General features: G+C 28.4%; 3 protein-coding genes across 4 annotated transcripts; 1 reads left to right on the plus strand and 2 right to left on the minus strand.

The window, feature by feature from the left end:
* Nucleotides 1-8,986: 8,986 nt before the first annotated feature.
* LOC123260971 (myb-like protein D) lies at nucleotides 8,987-12,905 on the minus strand. Its single transcript, XM_044722386.1, has 3 exons — nucleotides 12,739-12,905; nucleotides 10,722-12,648; nucleotides 8,987-9,794 (listed from the first exon to the last, which is right to left on the minus strand). Exons 2-3 carry the CDS (start codon nucleotides 12,556-12,558, stop codon nucleotides 9,028-9,030), a joined length of 2,604 nt encoding a protein of 867 aa, XP_044578321.1. The 5' UTR covers nucleotides 12,559-12,648; nucleotides 12,739-12,905; the 3' UTR covers nucleotides 8,987-9,027.
* Nucleotides 12,906-13,312: 407 nt separating this feature from the next.
* Nucleotides 13,313-17,492, plus strand: LOC123260937 (dnaJ homolog subfamily C member 11). 2 transcript variants are annotated; one of them, XM_044722319.1, is made up of 8 exons: nucleotides 13,313-13,538; nucleotides 13,796-13,925; nucleotides 14,466-14,709; nucleotides 14,809-15,122; nucleotides 15,567-15,774; nucleotides 15,853-16,417; nucleotides 16,497-16,643; nucleotides 17,022-17,158. In XM_044722319.1, exons 1-7 carry the CDS (start codon nucleotides 13,467-13,469, stop codon nucleotides 16,638-16,640), a joined length of 1,677 nt encoding a protein of 558 aa, XP_044578254.1. In that variant the 5' UTR covers nucleotides 13,313-13,466; the 3' UTR covers nucleotides 16,641-16,643; nucleotides 17,022-17,158. The 2 variants fall into 2 exon arrangements, with proteins under 2 accessions (XP_044578254.1, XP_044578253.1); XM_044722318.1 differs by having other exon boundaries at nucleotides 13,314-13,538; nucleotides 16,497-16,626; nucleotides 17,127-17,492.
* Nucleotides 17,493-17,684: 192 nt separating this feature from the next.
* Nucleotides 17,685-19,169, minus strand: LOC123260938 (uncharacterized protein C1orf50 homolog). The gene is made up of 4 exons (XM_044722320.1): nucleotides 18,944-19,169; nucleotides 18,776-18,879; nucleotides 18,496-18,714; nucleotides 17,685-17,955 (listed from the first exon to the last, which is right to left on the minus strand). The coding sequence occupies exons 1-4, from the start codon at nucleotides 18,996-18,998 to the stop codon at nucleotides 17,770-17,772; spliced, it is 564 nt and encodes a 187-aa protein (XP_044578255.1). The 5' UTR covers nucleotides 18,999-19,169; the 3' UTR covers nucleotides 17,685-17,769.
* Nucleotides 19,170-20,412: the final 1,243 nt, after the last annotated feature.

The following is a 20,412-nucleotide window of genomic DNA, read 5'->3' on the forward strand; positions in this document are numbered from 1 at the left end:
GGTGTGCAGAGCATGTGATGCAGAGTCCTCAACGTTGGATTTGCCCGTTGATACCGGCCTGTATTATATTATATACTTATATTATATTAGTTTGCATTTAATAAAATACATAAATCCATTTGCAGCATGCTAAATAAAAGTACTGGAGTAATACCGGGCTCTTTACTTGTCACTCTCTGATATTGCGCAAGGCTAACTGCCAAGGATTGGTTTACAAGTTACGTAATACGGGGAACAAATAATAACGATTTATTTAATTACTTTTTTTTTAATTTTATTTTTCACTTTTTCACTTGACAAATGACTTGGATTTTGAAATACACAACTCAATAATTATTATTATAATTATTATAGTCACCTCCAGTTATAAAGTACAATGGAGCGTGTTTAAATGGTCTATGTTTTACATTAAACATTTAACATTATTATTATAATTAAATTACAGTCGTAGTACTTACTACTTATGTGTATAAAAATTTCTAATTTCATTATTAAGTAGCTCTACGGTGTTTAAACGAATTAATTTTAATTACTATTTTATTTTATTATTATACTTAAATTTATTTATTAAATTAAAGTGTAGTCTTTATATACAGACAGATAAATTATAAATTAATAAATTCTTAAATAATAATGGCGATAAAATACAATTGTTCTGTTAACACACTTAATATTATAACGTAGAAAGATAAATTTATTATTATTCTAGTGAAAACCCATTATTACCTAGTTTTACTTGCTTACAATTAATTATTATTATTACAAATTGTTTTTATTTTTTGTATTAAATATCACAGACAATATTACTATTAAATGAACGTGGATTATTTAGATAAAAATTAACATTTAATTCCAGACAATGTTAATTTTTATTGAAACAAATAAATTGCATCGTATAATAAGAGTAACACACTGATAAGATAAATTTTAAATCCGGATTTTATAATTAAATTATTTTTTAAAATTCAATTCAATTTATCAGACTTGACAATTTTTCTTACTTTATTTATTAAATTAAAAAAAAAAATTGCACTTAAATTCTGTGAAATAATTTTTTCATTGAAAAAAATTACAAAATTGCCGCCTGATAATTAAAATTAAATTAAAAAAAAAAACCCTCTATTTAATAAATAAAATACCGGAAATATCGAAGCTTATTTCCGTGAAATAATTGAATGAAATGTCGGTAGTGAGATTATAAACTGTGAAGAATAAACTTAAGGTGAAAAAATGTTAAATACTGGTGAGTACATATCTAAATAATTAAACACAAGCCATTGTCATTTTATTGTTGGTTGTCGTAGCTGTTATGTAGCTGGTTTTAATAGCGTTGTTGTGATGGTCGTGGTAGTTGGAGCTCAAACCATAAAAACCCAGCAAGCGCGTATCTCTTTCTTTTATTTTGTTATTATTATCATTATCATTATTATTATTTTTATTCAACATTTCCTCCAGTTGGTTGCTAAGCTAGAGCTAACGGTGTACAGAGCAAGTGAGACAACACGCTCTGCTCATATATATATATATATATATATATATATATATATATATATATATATATATATATATATATATGCATAATATACCATTACAGTAAGCTAACAATAATAAAAATAATAATAACAAAAATGACAATAACTTTTTTTCAAGCCCTCATTTTTATCCAGTGATTTTTTTATTCTTCACAATAAAAGACTTAAAAGTACCTGTGTGAGAACTTGGGGATCCTCACAGCTGTCCGGGATCGATTGGAGTTACCTGGAGTTTTGCCAGTCGAAAATATACCCGTAAGAATTAAAATAAAAATTAAACCCCTCGAAAATATAATAACATATCACGGATTATGTATCTCAGCAATGCACAATCCAGAATTGAGGATGTTAAAGTTCAATTGATCAAACATCAGCCAGTTGTTTTATTAATCATACACTTGATACATTTAATTTAGCTCGAGGCTCTACATTCTGGCTCTAATTTTTTTTTTTATTTTTTTATTTTTTTATCTCAATTCTCCGTGACGTAATATAAACTCTAGATTGTAGATACAATAGAATTGGAATATAAAACTAAATAATTAAAAATTGATAGAATAAAATGAAAATTTTGGAGTAAAATATTGATAAAAAGCTCGAAACTTTTATTTTACATTTTTACAGCTGATATGACGGATCGATGTCTGCTCGACGGGTGAAACGTGACCGGCGTCTGTGTCAAGGGTCACGTACATAACATAGACAACTGTATCTTCTTTCTTCTTACATACTCATTATATTTCTTGAGTAGTTTTATTGTCGCGATAACTTTCACTCGATAATTATATATTAGATGTCTGTTGTAAAATAAAGTCTTTGTTAATCACTTGGCATAATTATAAACTGATGTTGCTTCTTATTAATAACTATAAATATTAATAACTGTCATCCGGATTGGATCGAGACAGAAGACAGGTGTCAGCCCAGTGTTGTAACACATGTTTGCTATTTTTATTTTAATAATTATTTTATAAAATAGATAAAACATGCCAGTTCTGAAAATTTGTTCAACCACTACACACCTGTTTCATTTCCCAGCTCTGGAACGATCTCCAGTCAAGTCAATTTATTTTATTTATTTAAAATAATTAACCAGGGATTAAATTAATACCAGTTAAAAAAGGATTTATCAGCCTCCAAGGCGTCTGGATGCTTGCAATGGCTTTCGGCCTGACTTTTTTATTTAAATCTCCTCTTCCTCGACGATGGGGAGGCTGCTCTGGTGGACGAGGGGACTTGATCTCGCGGTGAATGCCAGGATCCAGTAGTCCAGCTCCTTCTTGTTCTCCACAAGGAATGTCAGGGTGATGGTCGTCGTGTCGAACCCTTTTTGCCGGACAACGAACCCCTCGTCCCTCAGCCGCTCAATCGTCGTGTTCTTCAGGTTCAAAACCCCCAGGGGCCGGCAAACTTTTTTCTGCGGGTAAATTACCGCGAAGTGCTCCACGCTGGTCCGGTAAACTTTGACCTGGACACCTTGCCGGTGACCCTTGGGTCCGATTAGAGTCATGTACCCGCTCATGTTCTCGGTGTTCCAGCAGGAGTCGATGTTCGAGTCCTTCAGGCTTGATTGGTTGAATTGCAGGAAGTTTGTGTGCATTGCTACGTCAGCGGGCATTTTTTTTATTTTAAATTCACTGATTTTAAAAAACTTGAAACTTTTTATTTTATTTTGTTTTTTTTTTTAATGTAAAATTTGAATTTCAGTTTTTTCAGAGAAATTGGTTTGAAAGTGCAACTGCGCGCTGTTAACTGAGGAGCTTACTCGACAAGTCTGTATTTATAGCCACGGTTTTAAACGCATGCGCGGGAACAGTCTTCTCTGCGAATGAAAATGATTCTTAAGTCGCGCCTACCGCAATAGGCGCCACCGTACATTCAATTTATGTTGCTAATGCCTATATATCGGTGATAAATATATGTATATTTATATATAAAAGATTTTTTTAAGGAAAAATTGAAAAAATTGACAAATTTTTGGTAAAAAAGTTTTTAATTAAAATATTTTAATGTTTTAGATTTAAAAATAAATTTTTTTATTTTAAAAATTTTGAGTTTAAAATATTTTTTTTTTATATAAAAAAATTTTTATGGGAAATTTATACAAAATATTTAATTTAATGATTGTATTACTTTGAAAGAAAGTAAAACTTTTGGAATCCAGAACGCGCGACAGGTAAAATCAATATCAATGGACAATGAACTCGACTAGTTTTTGTCTGACGCAAACTTATCAAAGCCCACGTATATCAAAATATTGACTCGGAAATTTTCAAATTAAATAAAATAAATCTTTCAGAGTAATCAAAGATTCTTTAGTTATTGCTTTGTAAATAAAAAATTGTTTAAGTTCAAAGTTTAATAATTTTTATTTGATAAAAGTAAAAAAATCAAAATTGAGAGCATAAATTTTTAATAAAAAAAAATTATTATAATTAATTCTATGTTAATAAATAGATATTGCAATAAACAAAGATTCGAAAATGAAATTTTCCTTTTTCTCCTAATTTAAAAATAAAATATTTATGCAAATTATTATCATTAATTACTAAGTATTTCCGGCTAGAATAAATTCACCAAAAGTTTCTTAAATTTCACAATTCTTGATCCGGAAACTTAATAAATATTTGTAAGTGTACTCATTAAACGCTTATAGCCACTAATTTTAAAAAACTTTCATTTTTAATTGGTCAATTAAAAAATTATCCGGGTAATTAACTAGAATTAAAACTATCTAGCTAGTAATCAGGATTAGTGACATCAAACTCCTAAATTTATTTATAAATCATGATAATCATTGATATTAATTAAATTAAAGTTAAAAATAAGTAAAATGCAGTAGGATAGGTTAGTAAACTCATTATTACGTATCGATATGACCATAAAAGCTGTAACCGGTAACCGGTTTGCTCGGTTGAATCTCTAGTCCGCGTGTTTGAGTTCTTACTAAGATTTGCCGGTCGATCGGTCAATTGTCGATCAATGCTAACGAAACGTAAGGGGGTCAGTTTTAACCGGTAATATCGAGTACTTATATTGACATTATATTATATACGCTCGCAACAATCGTGCGAGTGAGATACTTGTGCAGAAATGATGCATATTTGTTATATTGGGTATTAAATGTTCAACACAAGTTCATTGATATAAATGGAGCTCCAGCAAATAAAAGACAGCGTCTAAGCTCAAGCCCCCCAACTGGGATTACAATCGTTTAAATGATCTCTGCTCTCTTAAATTGTCCCAGCTTTTTATTTTATTTGTCGCTGATGAATCGCGGTCTACATATTTTTTTTTCAACTTGATTGATCCTGATTTAATCATTAAATTTCTGGATAATCTCTAGGAATTTTTCTTCTAACAGTAAAAAATTTTATAATATTAAAGTTAGCCAACATTTTCAATTTTTTGATTTTTTTTTTAAATATTTTATAAAAATTGCACTTACAGTTTTTCAAGTTTTTTACAAGTGAAATTTTTTTTTTTTTTGTAATAAGTTTTTCAATAAAAAAAAAATTTTTTTTAATTTTTAAATGTCGGCTAACTTAATTTTCATAAAAATTTGTTAAATTTTTAAATCAAAATTTTTTTACGCAGAAAACAATTTTTTTTTACAGTTAAATAATAAAAAATTGATTTTAGATTTTTAGAAAATAAAATATTATTATTTCCGCGAAACTTTGTGACAAATTCACTATTTATGGAAAATTTTAATTGATAACAACACGCGATGAGTTTCCAGTTGACTTTACTTGTAAAAATGACGTAATATAAGTAGAGTTGAGATTTTAACTGATAACAATAGCTATGATTTGAATCTACTGTTTTTTTTTTTTTTTTTTTTTTTTTTATGTCAGCCAGATCTTATTGAAAGATAATAAAAATATTATCAATGATAATAAAGTAAATTTTTTAGCGCGTTGATGAATTAAGTTAACGATTATTCGGTTGTTGTCCAGCTGAAGCCAATCAATTGGGTTAATTATTTCTTCGAGACTATAAACGTGCTTACAATAACCGGAAAATGATGCCGTTTATATCACGATGTACATTTATAAATAGCCACGCCTCTGGATTGTAAAAACTGTCACGCTATTATTGCAGTACTCGGAAATAATTAAGCCGGAAAAATAATCAACGGATCTTTTATTCTCCTATGGCTAAAATAATCGGCTAGCTGTAATTATTTATTTATCCAAATTTGTATCGTCTATAGATAAATTATTATTTTTAATCTCTATTTCAGTAAATTGACCTATTTATCATTCCCTTACTATTTATTGAGCTCGATTATTAGATCATTAAATTACCTAAATTGTTCCCCGGGGTCCGGCAGTCCCGATAAAAAAAGAAAATTACTATTGATTATATAATTAAGTTTTTTTTTAATAAAAAAAAATAATCAATTTAATCAAAAAATTGAGAATAAATCACGGGAAAAATATTATAAGAAATAAAAATATCGTGTGTATATTAGATAAGGATTTATACGTAATTAGATTAATCAAGCAAGTGGGTAATACATAATAAACATAGCAATAAGTATTGATAATGATAATGATATTAATTAAGTATAATGTAATAGTGTTTACTGACTCACGATGATTGTATAAGTGACCTTTCGACCGAGTAGTGGTCAAAGCAAGTGATTTTTCACGGTGAAAGAAAACTTGTTTTTGTTTTTGTTTATTATTATTATCTACTTGTGTTTTGCTTTCTCGTATCATTATAATTATATACTTTTTAAAAAATAAACAAAAATATCCACTTGTAATTATGTCAACAAACAATTTACTGATAAATTAACCGCAAGATTTTTAATTACGCGTATGTTTTAATAAAGTTAATTTAATTGATTGTTTAAAATTTAAATAAATTTTATTTATTATCTACATTATTAAGAGAATAAGAAAAATTTTGTGTCCAGGATAGTCATATGATGAAATTGGTTTTTTTTTTTTTAGTGAAATCTAGTGTCATTGTACATAATTAAGAAATGACCTTGTATCTTGAGAACTATTGACATTTTTAAAGATATAAGCTCACTCTGACATTACACTCATCGAGACCTATCATTTGAGTATCTACATCAATTTTTCATATATTTTATATATTTATATATTTCACAAATACCATATATATAAAATATATAAAAAATTCCATGTGGGTACTTAAATGAAAGGTCTCGATGAGTGTAACATCGAAATGAGTTTATATTTTTAAAAATATCAATAATTAAGAAATTACATTGTATCTTGTCAACTAATGACATTTTTAAAGATATAAGCTCATCCTGATGTTACACTCATCAAGACCTTTCATTTGAGTACCCACATCAATTTTTCATATATTTTATATATTTATATATTTCACAAATACCATATATATATAAAATATATAAAAAATGCCATGTGGGTACTTAAATGAAAGGTCTCGATGAGTGCAACGTCGAAATGAGTTTATATCTTAAAAAATGTCAATAATTAAGAAATGACCTTGTATCTTGTGAACTAATGATATTTTTAAAAATATAAGCTCATCCCGACTTTATACTCATCGAGACCTTTCACTTGAGTACCCACATCAATTTTTCATATATTTATATATTTCATATATTTATATATTTCATATATTTATATATATGAAAAATATATCAAAAATGCATGTGGGTACTCAAATGAAAGCTCTTGATGAGTGTAACATCGGGATGAGCTTATATCTTGAAAAATGTCAATAGTTAAGAAAGTACAGTGCAATTTAACAAAAGTCATTATTTAATAAAACAAAATTTTATTTATTTATAGTCCACAAGTCAGGGCAGTCACATAGTAACTGCAAGGTTGATTATTATTTCATCTTCAGATCCCAGACAGTTAATAGAACTATTTATACCCATGGTAAATATATTTAGATATCGAGATAGCGAATTAACCGCTAATTAAAATCGATTTTGATTGCTTTCCCCCGGTAATTTAAATAGCGGTTAACCGATCGATTTATATTTATTGACACTTGAAATAAAGAAAATAAAAACGTGATTGTCTGCCGAGGAATGACTTTTGAATTTTAAAAATCAATTATCAAACTTTTTAGTCATGCTTTTTATTTATTAATATTAAAAAGTTATTGACAATTGATGATTAACATAAAAAAGTCTCACGAGCAAGACAAAAAGGTGGTTAAAGTGTCACTGAAAAATTAAAAAAATTGGATTTATTTATTTGGACTTTTTAATTGATTTTTATTTTAATCAAAGTTAGATTTCCTAGAGAATTACGACACTTGAGAAAAATGAAACTAAAATTATTTAATTATATTATTTATTCCCATAATCTCACTAAATAATAATGAGTATTGTAGAAATTTAGAGAAAGTAGTTACATGTAAAAAAAGTAATCACTTTCGAATTACTTTATATAATTTAGATTCCGAATTGTCATTAAGTAATTTTATGCTAAAAAAATGATTAAAAAATAAGTTCTTTTTTTTCTAATCACGTTCTCAAGTCACTGGAAAATCCTACCCAAGAATAATTCTCTCGCATGCCAGTACAAAGTGATTTACATACTCCCGCAAAAAGATAAATAAAACTACGCTAAGCGATGTAGTTTTATTTCCTTAAAATTTTCTATTTCGACCAAAGATAGAAATAGAACTGGAAATAACAATGACTGGCAGCAGAGATAATTAAAAGTAATTTATGAAGATCTACAAATAATTTTCAGATTTTTTTGTTAATAAAATAAAATAAAATACACATTGTTTAATAAATAATAACAGATGCAAATACGCATGCATAACACTCTATGAATTTACGATAATCGTAAATCCGCGAAAACACAATACAATAACAATCAAGGTTTTCACGTGCGTCGGAAAATTTTATAGACCGTGCAAACATCTGATTAAATACGTAACCGAGCTAACAAAAACAACTTTATTACAAATGGAGCTACTTTTAATTGTTTTATTTAAATATTTTTAGAATACTTGAATATTTAATCTGAATAAATTTATTTTGGAAATTAAATCCGGGAATCGCGTGTTACTAAGCCGAGCTGATCAATTCTAGTTTAAAAATTAATGGAGTCGTTGACCCACCCAGGTAACCGGAATAAAAATACATAGATTGTTTCAAAAATTATAAGATCTTTATTATTAATTATTTATCTTTTCTTAAAATTATTTTTTGTTATTACTTTAAATTTATAATTAATATTAACTTTGTTAAAAATTACTCTTAACAAGAAAAGTCTCATGACTTACAATTTTTTGTATACAATTATACTTTTTAGTAATAATAATAAAATTAATATTTAGCTTAATTATAAAAATAGTATAAAATTAATCAATTAACCAAAATTGATTGTATTAATTAATTAACCTTACACTAAATGTAATTAGAATTTAATGCAAGAGATACTGATTAAGAAACCTAGTAAATAAATTCCATTTTATGTATAAAAAAAAATATATATAATATATTAATTGTGTATTAATGATCAGATAAGAAATTATTATTAGAATTAGTGTGTGCAATAGTTTTCCGGAATTCCCGTAACTCAGCTAAGAGCAACTCCCGCTGGCTACGATCGTGCTGTCTTTGGATCTCGAATTGTCGCTCCATCCACCTGTGGTGCTGCTCCTGGAGCTTCTCTTCGTGCTTCAGAATCTTCTGGACCACCGACTGCATGAACGCAGCGGTCAGCGAGCCTTCGCGGACCTGGGGCTCCGTTTGCGAGGGAGTTTCGTTGTTCTGTACGACCTCGGTCTTGATGCGCATCTGCTGGACCGGTTTGTACTCCATCGAGCTGTAGCTCCCTATCATATTAGCTGTCTCATCCTTGGTTAACACAATACCATCATTCATACCGGACTCGTGCTCCAAAATGATATCAGGGTTAACTATTTTTTCATGATTTAAAGAATTACTCACATCATTGGTCGCTTCAACTTCTTCGTCGGAATTAATTGTTTCTTTCTTAATATTGGAGATAATTTTCGGGACATCGTCAGTTGGTCGGCTCTCTCCGAGCTTGTTGTTAACAAATTGCACTAGTGATACTTCAGAGTCCATCCCTGTTAATATCGACGAGTTTAACTCGCAGTTGTCCATTATTTCAATGTTTTCATGCTCCATTATTCCGTCGTCCAGGTAATTTTGCTGCTCTTGTTGGTCGTGTTCCTGGTCTAAGACTTCGTCAGTCTGCTCAATTGCTGAAGACTCGAATTGATCGTCTATTCTCATATTAACATCATTTTCTACATTAAAAAAAAAAATCATTATTATTAATATTTTAAATATAATAATTTGGTAAATATTTACAAGTGTGTCAAACATTTTCATTTTCATTTTTTTTAACGAAATTTCATTAATATATATATTTTTTTTTAAATACATAGAAAAAATTAACAATTTAAAAAGAAGTTTATCACAATTTTAACAAATTTATGAAATTTTTGGAAAATTGTGATACTCAACTTTTTTTTTTTAAATGTTTGTTTTTTTATGTACTTTAAAAAAAAAAAATATATCTTTTAAAAAAAAAAAAATATATATTTTTTATCATAAATGCTGTAAAAATAAACAGAATAAAAAAAAATTAAAAAATGTCAATTTTTCACCTAGATATGGCCCAAAATGGGGTTGACCCTACTTGTAAATAATTACCATAATTGTAAATATTTACAAGTGGGGTCAACTATTCTAATTTTCATTTTTTTGAACGAAATTTCTATTTGATTTTATTGATATATTTTGTTTTGAAAAATACATAAAAAAATGAACAAATAAAAAAAAAAAGTTGATTATCACAATTTTAACAAACTTTCAAAAAAATTAAAAAATTTTTGAGAATAATTGTGATATTCAACTTTTTTTTTTATTGTTCAATTTTTTATGTGTTTAAAAAAAAAATATATCAAAAAAAGATAAAATAGAAATTTCATCCAAAAACATGAGAGCCAAAATTTTTTTCCAACTTTTGAAGGCAAAAAATCTATCAAAATCTTTATTTTTTTCTGTTACGACATTTTTTATCATAAATGCGCTGTAAAAATAAACAGAATAAAAAAAAATTTGAAAATCTTAATTTTTCACCTAGATATTGCCCAATAAGAGGTCGAGCCGACTTGTAAATAATTCCCAATATTTTTTTTAAAGGCTAACCACAAAAAAACAAAACTTACCAACAATAGACTCAACCGGCGACCAAAGAACATCCTGCCCAGGTTTCTTGAACTTCCTGTCAGCATCATTATCATGATCATTATTAATATGCGCTGAATTGTAACTATGATCCCCAGACTCAGACTCTTTATCATTGATAAATCCATTTACATCATCACTGTCAATCCTTCTGGAAACAGGCTCTAGCGGCGCCAAGGTATCATCATCATCATCCGGATACTTTTTATGCTGCTCATACAGCCTATCAAGGTACTCAAAGTACGGACACTCCCTGATCGCTTCGGGCGTGCAGCCTTGAGCAATGCATCTCAAGTAAGCAGTTCTCATGTTTTTTATTTTGCTGATAATCTGCTGCGTCGATCTGGTGTACCCAGCTCTAGCCAGTGGCTCAATTAATTTACTAGCGTTGCTCAGCGAGACTTTAGTCTTCAAGGGTGTTCTCAATTTCAATTCAAAAATTGAATCGTACATGGTGACTATTTCGTCCTCCGTCCAAAGGACTATTCTCTTCATAGTTACCGGCGTTTGTACATGATTGTTCTTACTTCTATTATTAACATTACTATGCCTATTATTAGTATAATTACTGCTATTATCACTAACATCATCAGTATGATGATTTTTATTATTATTATTATTATTATTATTATAAACAGATTCATCTTCTAAAACCTCAAGAGTATCATCGACTCTATCATCCCCATTGCTCATTTTATCATTGCCATTAATATGCTCCTCAATTCCATTAATATAAACATTATCCTGATTAGTTTCATCTTCGCAGAGGTCAACAACAATCGCAGAACTTCCATCAGCAGTCAAGTACTCCTCATCTTCAACCTCCTCCTCCTCCTCCTCCTCCTCCTCCTCATCAATACTTTCAATGCTCTCAACAGGGTAATTATTATCACTCAACAAATAATTATTATCAACATTATAATTGCTATGATCAAGCGTGTAATTATTATCATCATTCAAGCTGTAATTATTCCCGTCCAAATTAAAATTGTTATCATCCAGAGCAAAATTATTCTCCTCGTGCTCCAGCCCATTTTTTAAATCAATAACATTAGAGCCGTGATGACGAATGTGAACTTCCTTCCCAACAATTACATCATTAATCGCGTCGTCAATCGAAGGCAGTCTTTCGACCTCGCATTTTTTGGTATTCTCCCGGTTGAGCTTCTCTCCGCCCCAGAATTTCTCCAGGTACTCATAAAAGGGACAGGTCAGAGCCTCGATGCTGCCCGCTTCCAGAGACTCGCGGCTCTTTATGTAGGCCTTCTTGAGATTCGTCAGAGCTACTTTGACCTGGTTGGCCGACCTTTTGATCCCCGAGACCTCCAGCGCGTTGCTTATCAGCTTGAGCGCGGAGTTTGAAAACCCCTTCAAGGACAGGTCGTTGGAGAGACACATATCATCGATTATCGTGAGCATTGTTTGGATCTCCTGGTCGATCCAAATGTTTGTGTTGTTTGTAACTGCATTTATACTGAGCGGCTCCTCGAATGGCTCCACGTGGTGTGGTTCTTGCTTGACGAACATCGTGTCCTCGCCCGCGTAAATTTTGTCCAGCAAACTGTAGTAAGGACACTCCTTCATAGCGCGCGGCGTGCAATTTTTTTTCTTGCATTTCTGGTAGCTCAGACGCAGCGAGCGGAGTTTCAGCCTTATCTGGACCGCGGTCCGCTCGAATCCTTTGCTCAGCAGCGGTTTTACCAGTGCGTGACTCAGCTGGCCACTCGTGCTTGACTTTTCCAACAGATTGTTTTTTATAATAATATTTAGCAACGCTTCTGTTTCTGTTTTAGTCCACACTGGCCCGCGGTATCTCATTGTGATTATTATTATTATAACGATTGTTTTTTATCACTCTACTAAGTCACTTTATCAATGTTTATGATAATAATAACCTCAAAAGCCAATCTGCAACGGCAATTAATTTGACGTTAGTTTCTATACACTGTTTTTATTTATATATTTTTATTTATTTTTGTAAATATTAAGTGTACTTACCTGAGAAAAATTACTCTAGACGGATTATTTGCTTTATTTTATTATTATTTCAATGATAATTGCATTCAATAATAATAATTCGGACATTATTGTAGAAAACAAGTGATGGCGAACGTTAGAATGCGTGAGTGTCGATACGTATGTACTTGTGTCAGTAATAACGGTAAGTAAAGATGTCGCCAATGGTAACAAAAAAAATATTTTTTATTTATTCAGTTATTTAAATAATTATTGCATAAATTTATAATTATAAATCACTCTGACATTTTTTTTTATAATTTATTATTATTTTTTCTTGAAAAAAAATGTGTCATTTTTTTTTAATATTATTTTATTTATTTTTTGAGTAATTGTTTTGTTTACTTTATTGTTTGCCGTTATTTAATCGATTGTTTGTGAATTTTTTTTTTTTTTTCTTACCAACAATAAAATTACTAAATTACCGATAAGTAATTAAAAGAATCGATCGTAAGTATACTAAAGAGAATCTATTTACTTTCAAGCAGCGCTACCTTGTGTAATTATTTTGAAACTGCGCGCATGCCGGTTTATTAAATAAAAAGAATATGTTATATATTTTTTCGTAACCTAGATCGTGAAAAATACGTCTAAGCCGAGTGTGTATCTTTATCTAGTTTAAAAGGAGTAGAAAAATAAATCCTAGTTGATAATTATTGTGTTGATATTAATTTAAGTTGATAAATAATTAAATATATATTATTAATAAAATGGATACTGAAAATGAGCAAGAAACTGTTAATGAAGTGGATTATTACACTTTTTTAAATGTATCCAGAAATGTAAGCTGACAATAATTATTTATTGACCCTAAAATATTTGGACTACACGTGACTTTTTTCAGCTGACGTAATGAAAATTATTTATTACTTTTATTTATTTATTAATGTTAATTTTTTGGAGTATTATTATTGGTGTTGATTTATTTACGTTGTAAATCACTGATCGTGTCGCCAGAATATGCAAATAGATGACCTTGAATATTTGCAAATAATAGTAATGAATGTTTTGATTTATTTATAATTTTTTTGTTTATTAGGCAACTCCTGAAGAAATTCAGCAAGCGTACAGAAGACAAAGTAGACTTTACCATCCAGATAAACATGTGGATCCGATTTTGAAAAAAAAAGCCGAAGTTTTATTTAGTCGCACTAATAAAGCATATGAAGGTAATTTTATTTAATTAATATGAATTTTGTTTTTTGATTAAATAAGATGACGTTTAACAATTATTGTATTTTATTCAACAATTAAATTGCAAGTAAATAAATTCTTAAAAAACATTTCAATTTATTAAATTTTCTACGTGTGAAATTTTTCCTTTTAATTTTTTTGTAATAATGTTTTCAATAAAAAAATTTTTTTAATTAATTTTCTTGACCTAGTTTATTTTTAAAGAAAAATCTAACAATCTTTTTAATTTTTATTACAAATTATAATAAAAACAAATTTAGTAAAAAATTATACAAGTGCGAATTTTAAAAAATGATTTGCTTTTTTTAAATAATTGCTTAATTATAAAAATTCAAAGAATTGTCATTTGTCTGCTAATTTCAGTATATTTAAAAATATAAATAGTTTTTTGATATATATGTGTATGTTTTTATTTGAATATTCACTTGATTGAACTTTGATCAATTTAATTATTTTAATGATAAGATTTAGAAAAAAAAAGAAGATATAATTTTTTAATCAATTTAAAATTCTAGTTTTAAGTGATCCACACCAAAGAGCAATCTACGACTCTCTAGGGGTCCGCGGATTAGAAACCCAAGGATGGGAAATAGTTCAACGCACAAAAACACCCCAAGAAATTCGAGAAGAGTATGAGCGCATCGCTAAAGAACGGGAAGAAAGACGACTAGAGCAGCGGACAAACCCTAAGGGTAACGTTACTGTCTTTATAAACGCCACAGATATTTTTAATAAGTACGACGAAGACTATGAAATCAAGTAAGTTCATTCTGATTTAATACAAAGATATATCTTACACACATATCTATGTATACGTTTAACTAAAGAAGAAAAATAAATTTTTTTAACTATTTTCAGTGATGGAATATTGGGAGGCATCGAAGTCAGCGGTATGTCATTCCAACAGTCGATTGAAGCCCCCCTGACACTAAAAGACACTTTGACTCTCTACGGACAAGTGGATGCTGAAAACGGTACCGGGGTAGGATCGATAAATGTCGCTGCCAGAAGAACTCTGTCATCTAAAAGCTGGATGGAGTTTGACGTTGGAGCTGGAAATGGTCCTGTTGCGACTGTCAAATTTTATCGTTCACTTACACGTCGATTATTTTGTACCGGCGCGACTATCTTGCAATTCAAACAAGATGAAATAAGATCTGGATTAGTTGGATGTATGATTAATTTTAATCACTAGTATTTTAATTGATTTTCAATTTTTTATTGGTATTAAGTCTTTTGATACCCCGACAAATTATCCCCAAAATAAATATCGGCAGACAAAATATCCCCGAGGCTAAATATTACTGCCACAAAATATTTAAATATATAAATATTAATTTTTTTAAGATTAAGGTTTTAAAAGTTTAATGTTTATTAATTCAATTAAAATTATTAATTATTAATAATTCAAAATAAATACACACAAAATCACGCTTAAATAAATTATGAAATAATGTTCATAGCAGCTAATATTTTTTATTTAAAAAAATATCAAGTTTGTTCGATGTTAATCGTCTGATAAATAATCCTTGTGATATTTCGTTTATTGATATTTTGTCGGGGTATCAAGAATCATGGAACCATTTTATATAATTTTTTTTTAATATTATTTAAAGCTCTAGGACTGCAGTTGGATAAACAAAGCGTAGGATACTTAACATTTAAATGCGGAATTCAAAATTCAATGTCTACAATGTTTGTTCGTGACACACCAGAGTCTTACACCGCTTTTACTTTACAATTTGGATATTTAAATACGTTTGCCAGCATTAGTTATACTTATAAAATGGAAGAGAAAAAAATGAAGCTACGAGGAACGTTAAAGTATGTCCAGAAATTATTATTTTATTTTAATAATTTACTATAAATTTTTTAATAAATATTGATAATTAATTGAAATAGAGCTGGTACTCTCGGAGCTTACGTCGAATACGGTGCTGAGAAAAAAGTATCAAAACACAGCGCACTGTCGGCGTCAGTCCGAGTCGGAGTGCCCAGTGGAGTAACGTTGAGAATAAAATTAATCCGCGCCACGCAAACTTACGTATTCCCGATTCACCTTTGCGAGGAAGTGTTGCCCTCGCCGATATTTTACGCCACTGTGGCGCCGCTTATCACGTGGACTATTGTGAAGAAAATAATCGTCGAGCCGATGATGAAAGAGCAGAAAGACCGCGAGAAAGAAAAACAGAAGGAGTTGAACCGCGTTTGGACGCTGCAGAAGCAGAGAGAAGCCAAAGCCGCGGTGGAACTCATGATGGCCACCTTTAGCAGGATCAGGGCCGACGAAGAGGCTAAACACGGGCTAGTCATCACCAAGGCGCTTTACGGAAGGTTCGTTTTTTCCAACAGGCGCAATATTCCTCACGAAATTCTTGATGAGGCCAGGGATGATGTTATTGATGTCACTATTCCTTTGCAATGTCTGGTTGTTAACTCGCGCCTAGTTCTTCATGAAGCTTCCAAGGTTTTTATTTAATTAATTATTCATTTTTTTTAAGTTTGGTAATTAATTTTTAATACTAATTATTTTTTTAAAATTTCAGAGTGAATTACCTGGATTTTACGACCCATGTTTTGGAGAAGACAAACAATTACTATTACAATATTTATTTCACAAGCAAACTCATGAGTGTCTTGTTAAAGATAACGAGCCTCTAAGAATACCTCTACAATGTAAGTGTAATTAAAGTTAGTAATTTGATGGTTCAATGATTCTTGATCCCCAGACAAAATATCTTAAATAATTAAATTTTTCAATAAAACAATTTAAAACAATAAATTTGAAAAAAATTAATATTGGCTATTTTACAAATAAAACAAAATGAATTCCAAAAAATTATAATTAAAAGTTACCAAAAAATTAATTATCAATAATACTAAAAATCATAATAATTATTATATGAATTATATTGATTATTTAATCAATTATATAATATAATATAAATAGTTAATCAAATATATGTCTTAATTATTAAAAGAAATGATTTTTGCAACATTTTTCAAGAAACTAATCTGGAAAGAAGGACATAAGCTTTTTACCGTGTTGTGCCCTTTTATCATGGATTTTGTGTGATATTTAGTCTCGGGGATATTTTATCCGAGGATATTTTGTCGGGGGATCAAGAATCCTGATACCAATTTGATGGTTAAATAATTGATTAATTTATTTTTAGCTCACCGAGTAAATACTACTTGACGAAAAAAACGAATGTCAAGAGTAAAGCCAAGAGGATAATCTTGCATGCTCAATTTGTTTCCAGTACTCTCCTGATTTTCATTTTATATAATATATGATACATAATATTGTTTGTGTTCACTCAAATTTATTATAAAATTAATTGACAATTTTACCATTTTTTATTTCAATCAATCTGATCAATTACTGGATTAATTTTTCATTGTATTGATTCATTTTTTATCTCATGTCACTTGTATTGTTTAGTTGGAAGCGAGATTGTATTTTTCGAATGAAAATATCTAATAGTATATGGTATTAGATTGTATAGAACTTAATAAACACTTTAGTGATTAATTTTTAACTAGTTAAGTGTTCCAGCTAAACTTCCATGTTTAATATATTAGCAGAGCTTCAGGTAAAATGAAAAATTTATTATCAAATTTAATAGCACTTGTTAATTGTCAAAAATATGTGTTATATTTTTAGACATAAATTAGAGTCCTAATTAAGAATTTATAAATATATAAAATATAAAATAATATTGATAAATATATAATGTTTGATTTTTTAATTTATGACAAGCATATTAAAATATTTAAAGATGTTTAATTAATTTATTAACAAATTAGCTATTTGTATTAGTAATCGATGCTCATTACTTCAAGAGAATTTAATGGCAGTGTTTGATTTTTGAATAAAAATTTATCAAATACATTCAATTCAGCATCCTTAGCTTTTATTTGAGACACTGGCGTCCAAGATTGATCATGTTCTAGTCTGTAAGAACCTTTATAGACTTGCAATGGTGCTCCGTCGCCCCATTCCTGAAATAAAATTGAAATAAGTAAATAATTACAATACACTGAGAAAAAAAAAATACTTTTATTCAATTAACAAGTTTTTGTTTCAAGAAATTCGATGACGATCAAATATTCTATTATTATTAATTATTAATTTCTGAAGAGAAGAGCATCAATATTTATAATACTAAAGTTAGCCGACATTTTTAGTTTTTTGATTTTTTTCAATAATTAAATTAGAGCAAAAAAATATTTTTAAAAAATTGCACTTACAGTTTTTCAAGTTTTTTTACAAATGAAAATTTTTTTTTATTATTTTGTAATCATTTTTTCAATGAAAAAAAAATTCTTAAAATTTTCAGATGTCGGCACTTAATTTTCATTCAATATTTATCTTTGAATAATATATAAACAAGAGAATAACTTTATTTAAATTAAGTAAAAATTATTTCAATCAATTTTTTCAAGAACATTAATTCTTGTTTCAAGAAAATTTTCTTAATAAAAGTATTTTTTTTTCTCAGTGTATAATTAATAATTAAAATAAAAATAAATTTATTAGACCTCAGGACTCAGCATTGAAAAATAAAATTGTCCGGATGGTTTTTCGTACAAGTGATAAATATTTCCTGGGTGCTTTACAAAATTACAGGCAGCGTGGTGTAACATGTCATTTTCTTTAGCTTCAATTAATACTTTCTGAGCTTGATTTTTTAAAAATCTCATTTGTTCAGCAATTACATGTAATTTATTTTTCGCATTTGCTTTCACGAAATTGTCTGCCTAAATTAAAAAAACAAAATAATTAATTAATAATTCTTAAGATTATTTTTGTTACAATTACTTTCTCAATTTCCATTGCCAGTGCAATTAAATCTTGCGGTGATGATTTAGTCGCTGCATATCTGTTGACTAAATTTACTCCCGTTGAAGATTCAACGAGCATCACTGTTACAAATAAATTGTTTAAATAATTATCACATAAATATAAACATTAAATAACAATACTTACCTTTATTAGGTGTGTGATAAGAATCACTCACTTCCATATTATTTATTCTCTTCATTGTTAACTAATTATTTTGATCTTAAATGAAGCACTTAACTACGTGATAATTATTATTGTATATTGCACAATTAGTATCAAGTAAACATACAACACATGTGATAAAATCTTAAAGATTTATTTTTATTTAAGCACGCGTTTCGTCATAATCATCAACAAGAATTAGTAAATACTCCAGATAGCTTCAGAGTTTTACTCGGACTCACTTCGGAAAGTACTTACAGCGTAATCAACAAAATGGCTGCCGTTATGGCGCGAACGGCAATTTACTTATTTTTGACAGAAAATATTATTTTTAATTATTTAAAAATTAATCAAGTTATAAAACAATTAATATTTATTATATTAATAAAAAAAAACATTAATTATTCACTCACCCTTCTATGAAATGTCTAAAAGGCTTCCTTGCACTTAATTAGTATTTTCTGTAAAATAAAAATTTATCAATTTTATTTATTTTAGTAATTTATAATATTTTTAATTAAAAAAAAAATAATTAGTGGAAATTTATGACATTCAATTTATGACACTGAAGTTAGAAACAATACTAAAGTTAGCCGACGTTTTTAATTTTTTTTTCATTTATATATTAAATAAGAACTAAAAAATATTTTTAAAAAATTGCACTGATAGTTTTTCAAGTTTTTTACAAGTGAAATTTTTTATTTTCTTTTTTTTGTAACAATTTTTTCAATAAAAAAATTTATAAAAATTTTTAGATGTCGGCTAACTTAATTTTCATAAGTTAGAAGACGTATAAAATTTTTTGATTTTTTTTATTAATTAAATTACAACTAAAAAGATATTTCTAAAAAATTGCACTTATAGTTTTTCAAGTTTTTTACATGTGACAATTTTTTTTAAATTATTTAATTGAAATAAATTTTTTCGAAAAAATTGCATTTTTTATTTTTCTAAATTTTTCCATGTCAATTTTTTTTTCTACTTTTTTTTTTGCCATAATTTATTTGTTAAAAAAATTCTTAAAATTATCAAATATCTGCTAAATTAATTTTCATTGCAAATTTATTAAAATATTTTTATTATTGTTATTGATTTGTAAAAAAAATTCTTAAAATTGACAGGTGTCCGCTGATTTCAGCATCTTATTTTTAATAATTAATAAAACTCAATTAACTTTAATACTTACCATAGAAAAAACAGCTGGGTTATAAAACTGATGCGCAGGAGAGCAGGATCAGGCTTTTTTATAAATTTAAAACACATTTAACTTAATTAAACAATTATCACACTATTTAATCACTTGAAAAACTTTAAAAGTCACAATAAATAATTTATTTACATCAATTACACTATTTTATTTATAAAAAACTTACATTTTCTCGCGACTTACTTCCAGAACATCCAGCAGAGCGGTTAAAATCAAACTGCCAACTGATTGGCTGAATTCTGAT

This window comes from Cotesia glomerata, linkage group LG3, assembly GCF_020080835.1.
Source record: "Cotesia glomerata isolate CgM1 linkage group LG3, MPM_Cglom_v2.3, whole genome shotgun sequence".
NCBI lineage: Eukaryota > Metazoa > Arthropoda > Insecta > Hymenoptera > Braconidae > Cotesia > Cotesia glomerata.

Coding starts and splice junctions, on each gene's coding strand:
- LOC123260938 (XM_044722320.1), bottom strand. CDS start 18,998: ATGAAGAGAATAAATAATATGGAAGTGAGTGATTCTTATCACACACCT. Junction 18,880..18,943: donor TTATCACACACCTAATAAAG/GTAAGTATTGTT, acceptor TATTTGTAACAG/TGATGCTCGTTGAATCTTCA. Junction 18,715..18,775: donor TGGCAATGGAAATTGAGAAA/GTAATTGTAACA, acceptor TTTTTAATTTAG/GCAGACAATTTCGTGAAAGC.
- LOC123260971 (XM_044722386.1), bottom strand. CDS start 12,558: ATGAGATACCGCGGGCCAGTGTGGACTAAAACAGAAACAGAAGCGTTG. Junction 9,795..10,721: donor GCCGGTTGAGTCTATTGTTG/GTAAGTTTTGTT, acceptor TTTTTAATGTAG/AAAATGATGTTAATATGAGA.
- LOC123260937 (XM_044722318.1), top strand. CDS start 13,467: ATGGATACTGAAAATGAGCAAGAAACTGTTAATGAAGTGGATTATTAC. Junction 13,539..13,795: donor TTTTAAATGTATCCAGAAAT/GTAAGCTGACAA, acceptor TTTGTTTATTAG/GCAACTCCTGAAGAAATTCA. Junction 15,775..15,852: donor AAGCTACGAGGAACGTTAAA/GTATGTCCAGAA, acceptor TAATTGAAATAG/AGCTGGTACTCTCGGAGCTT.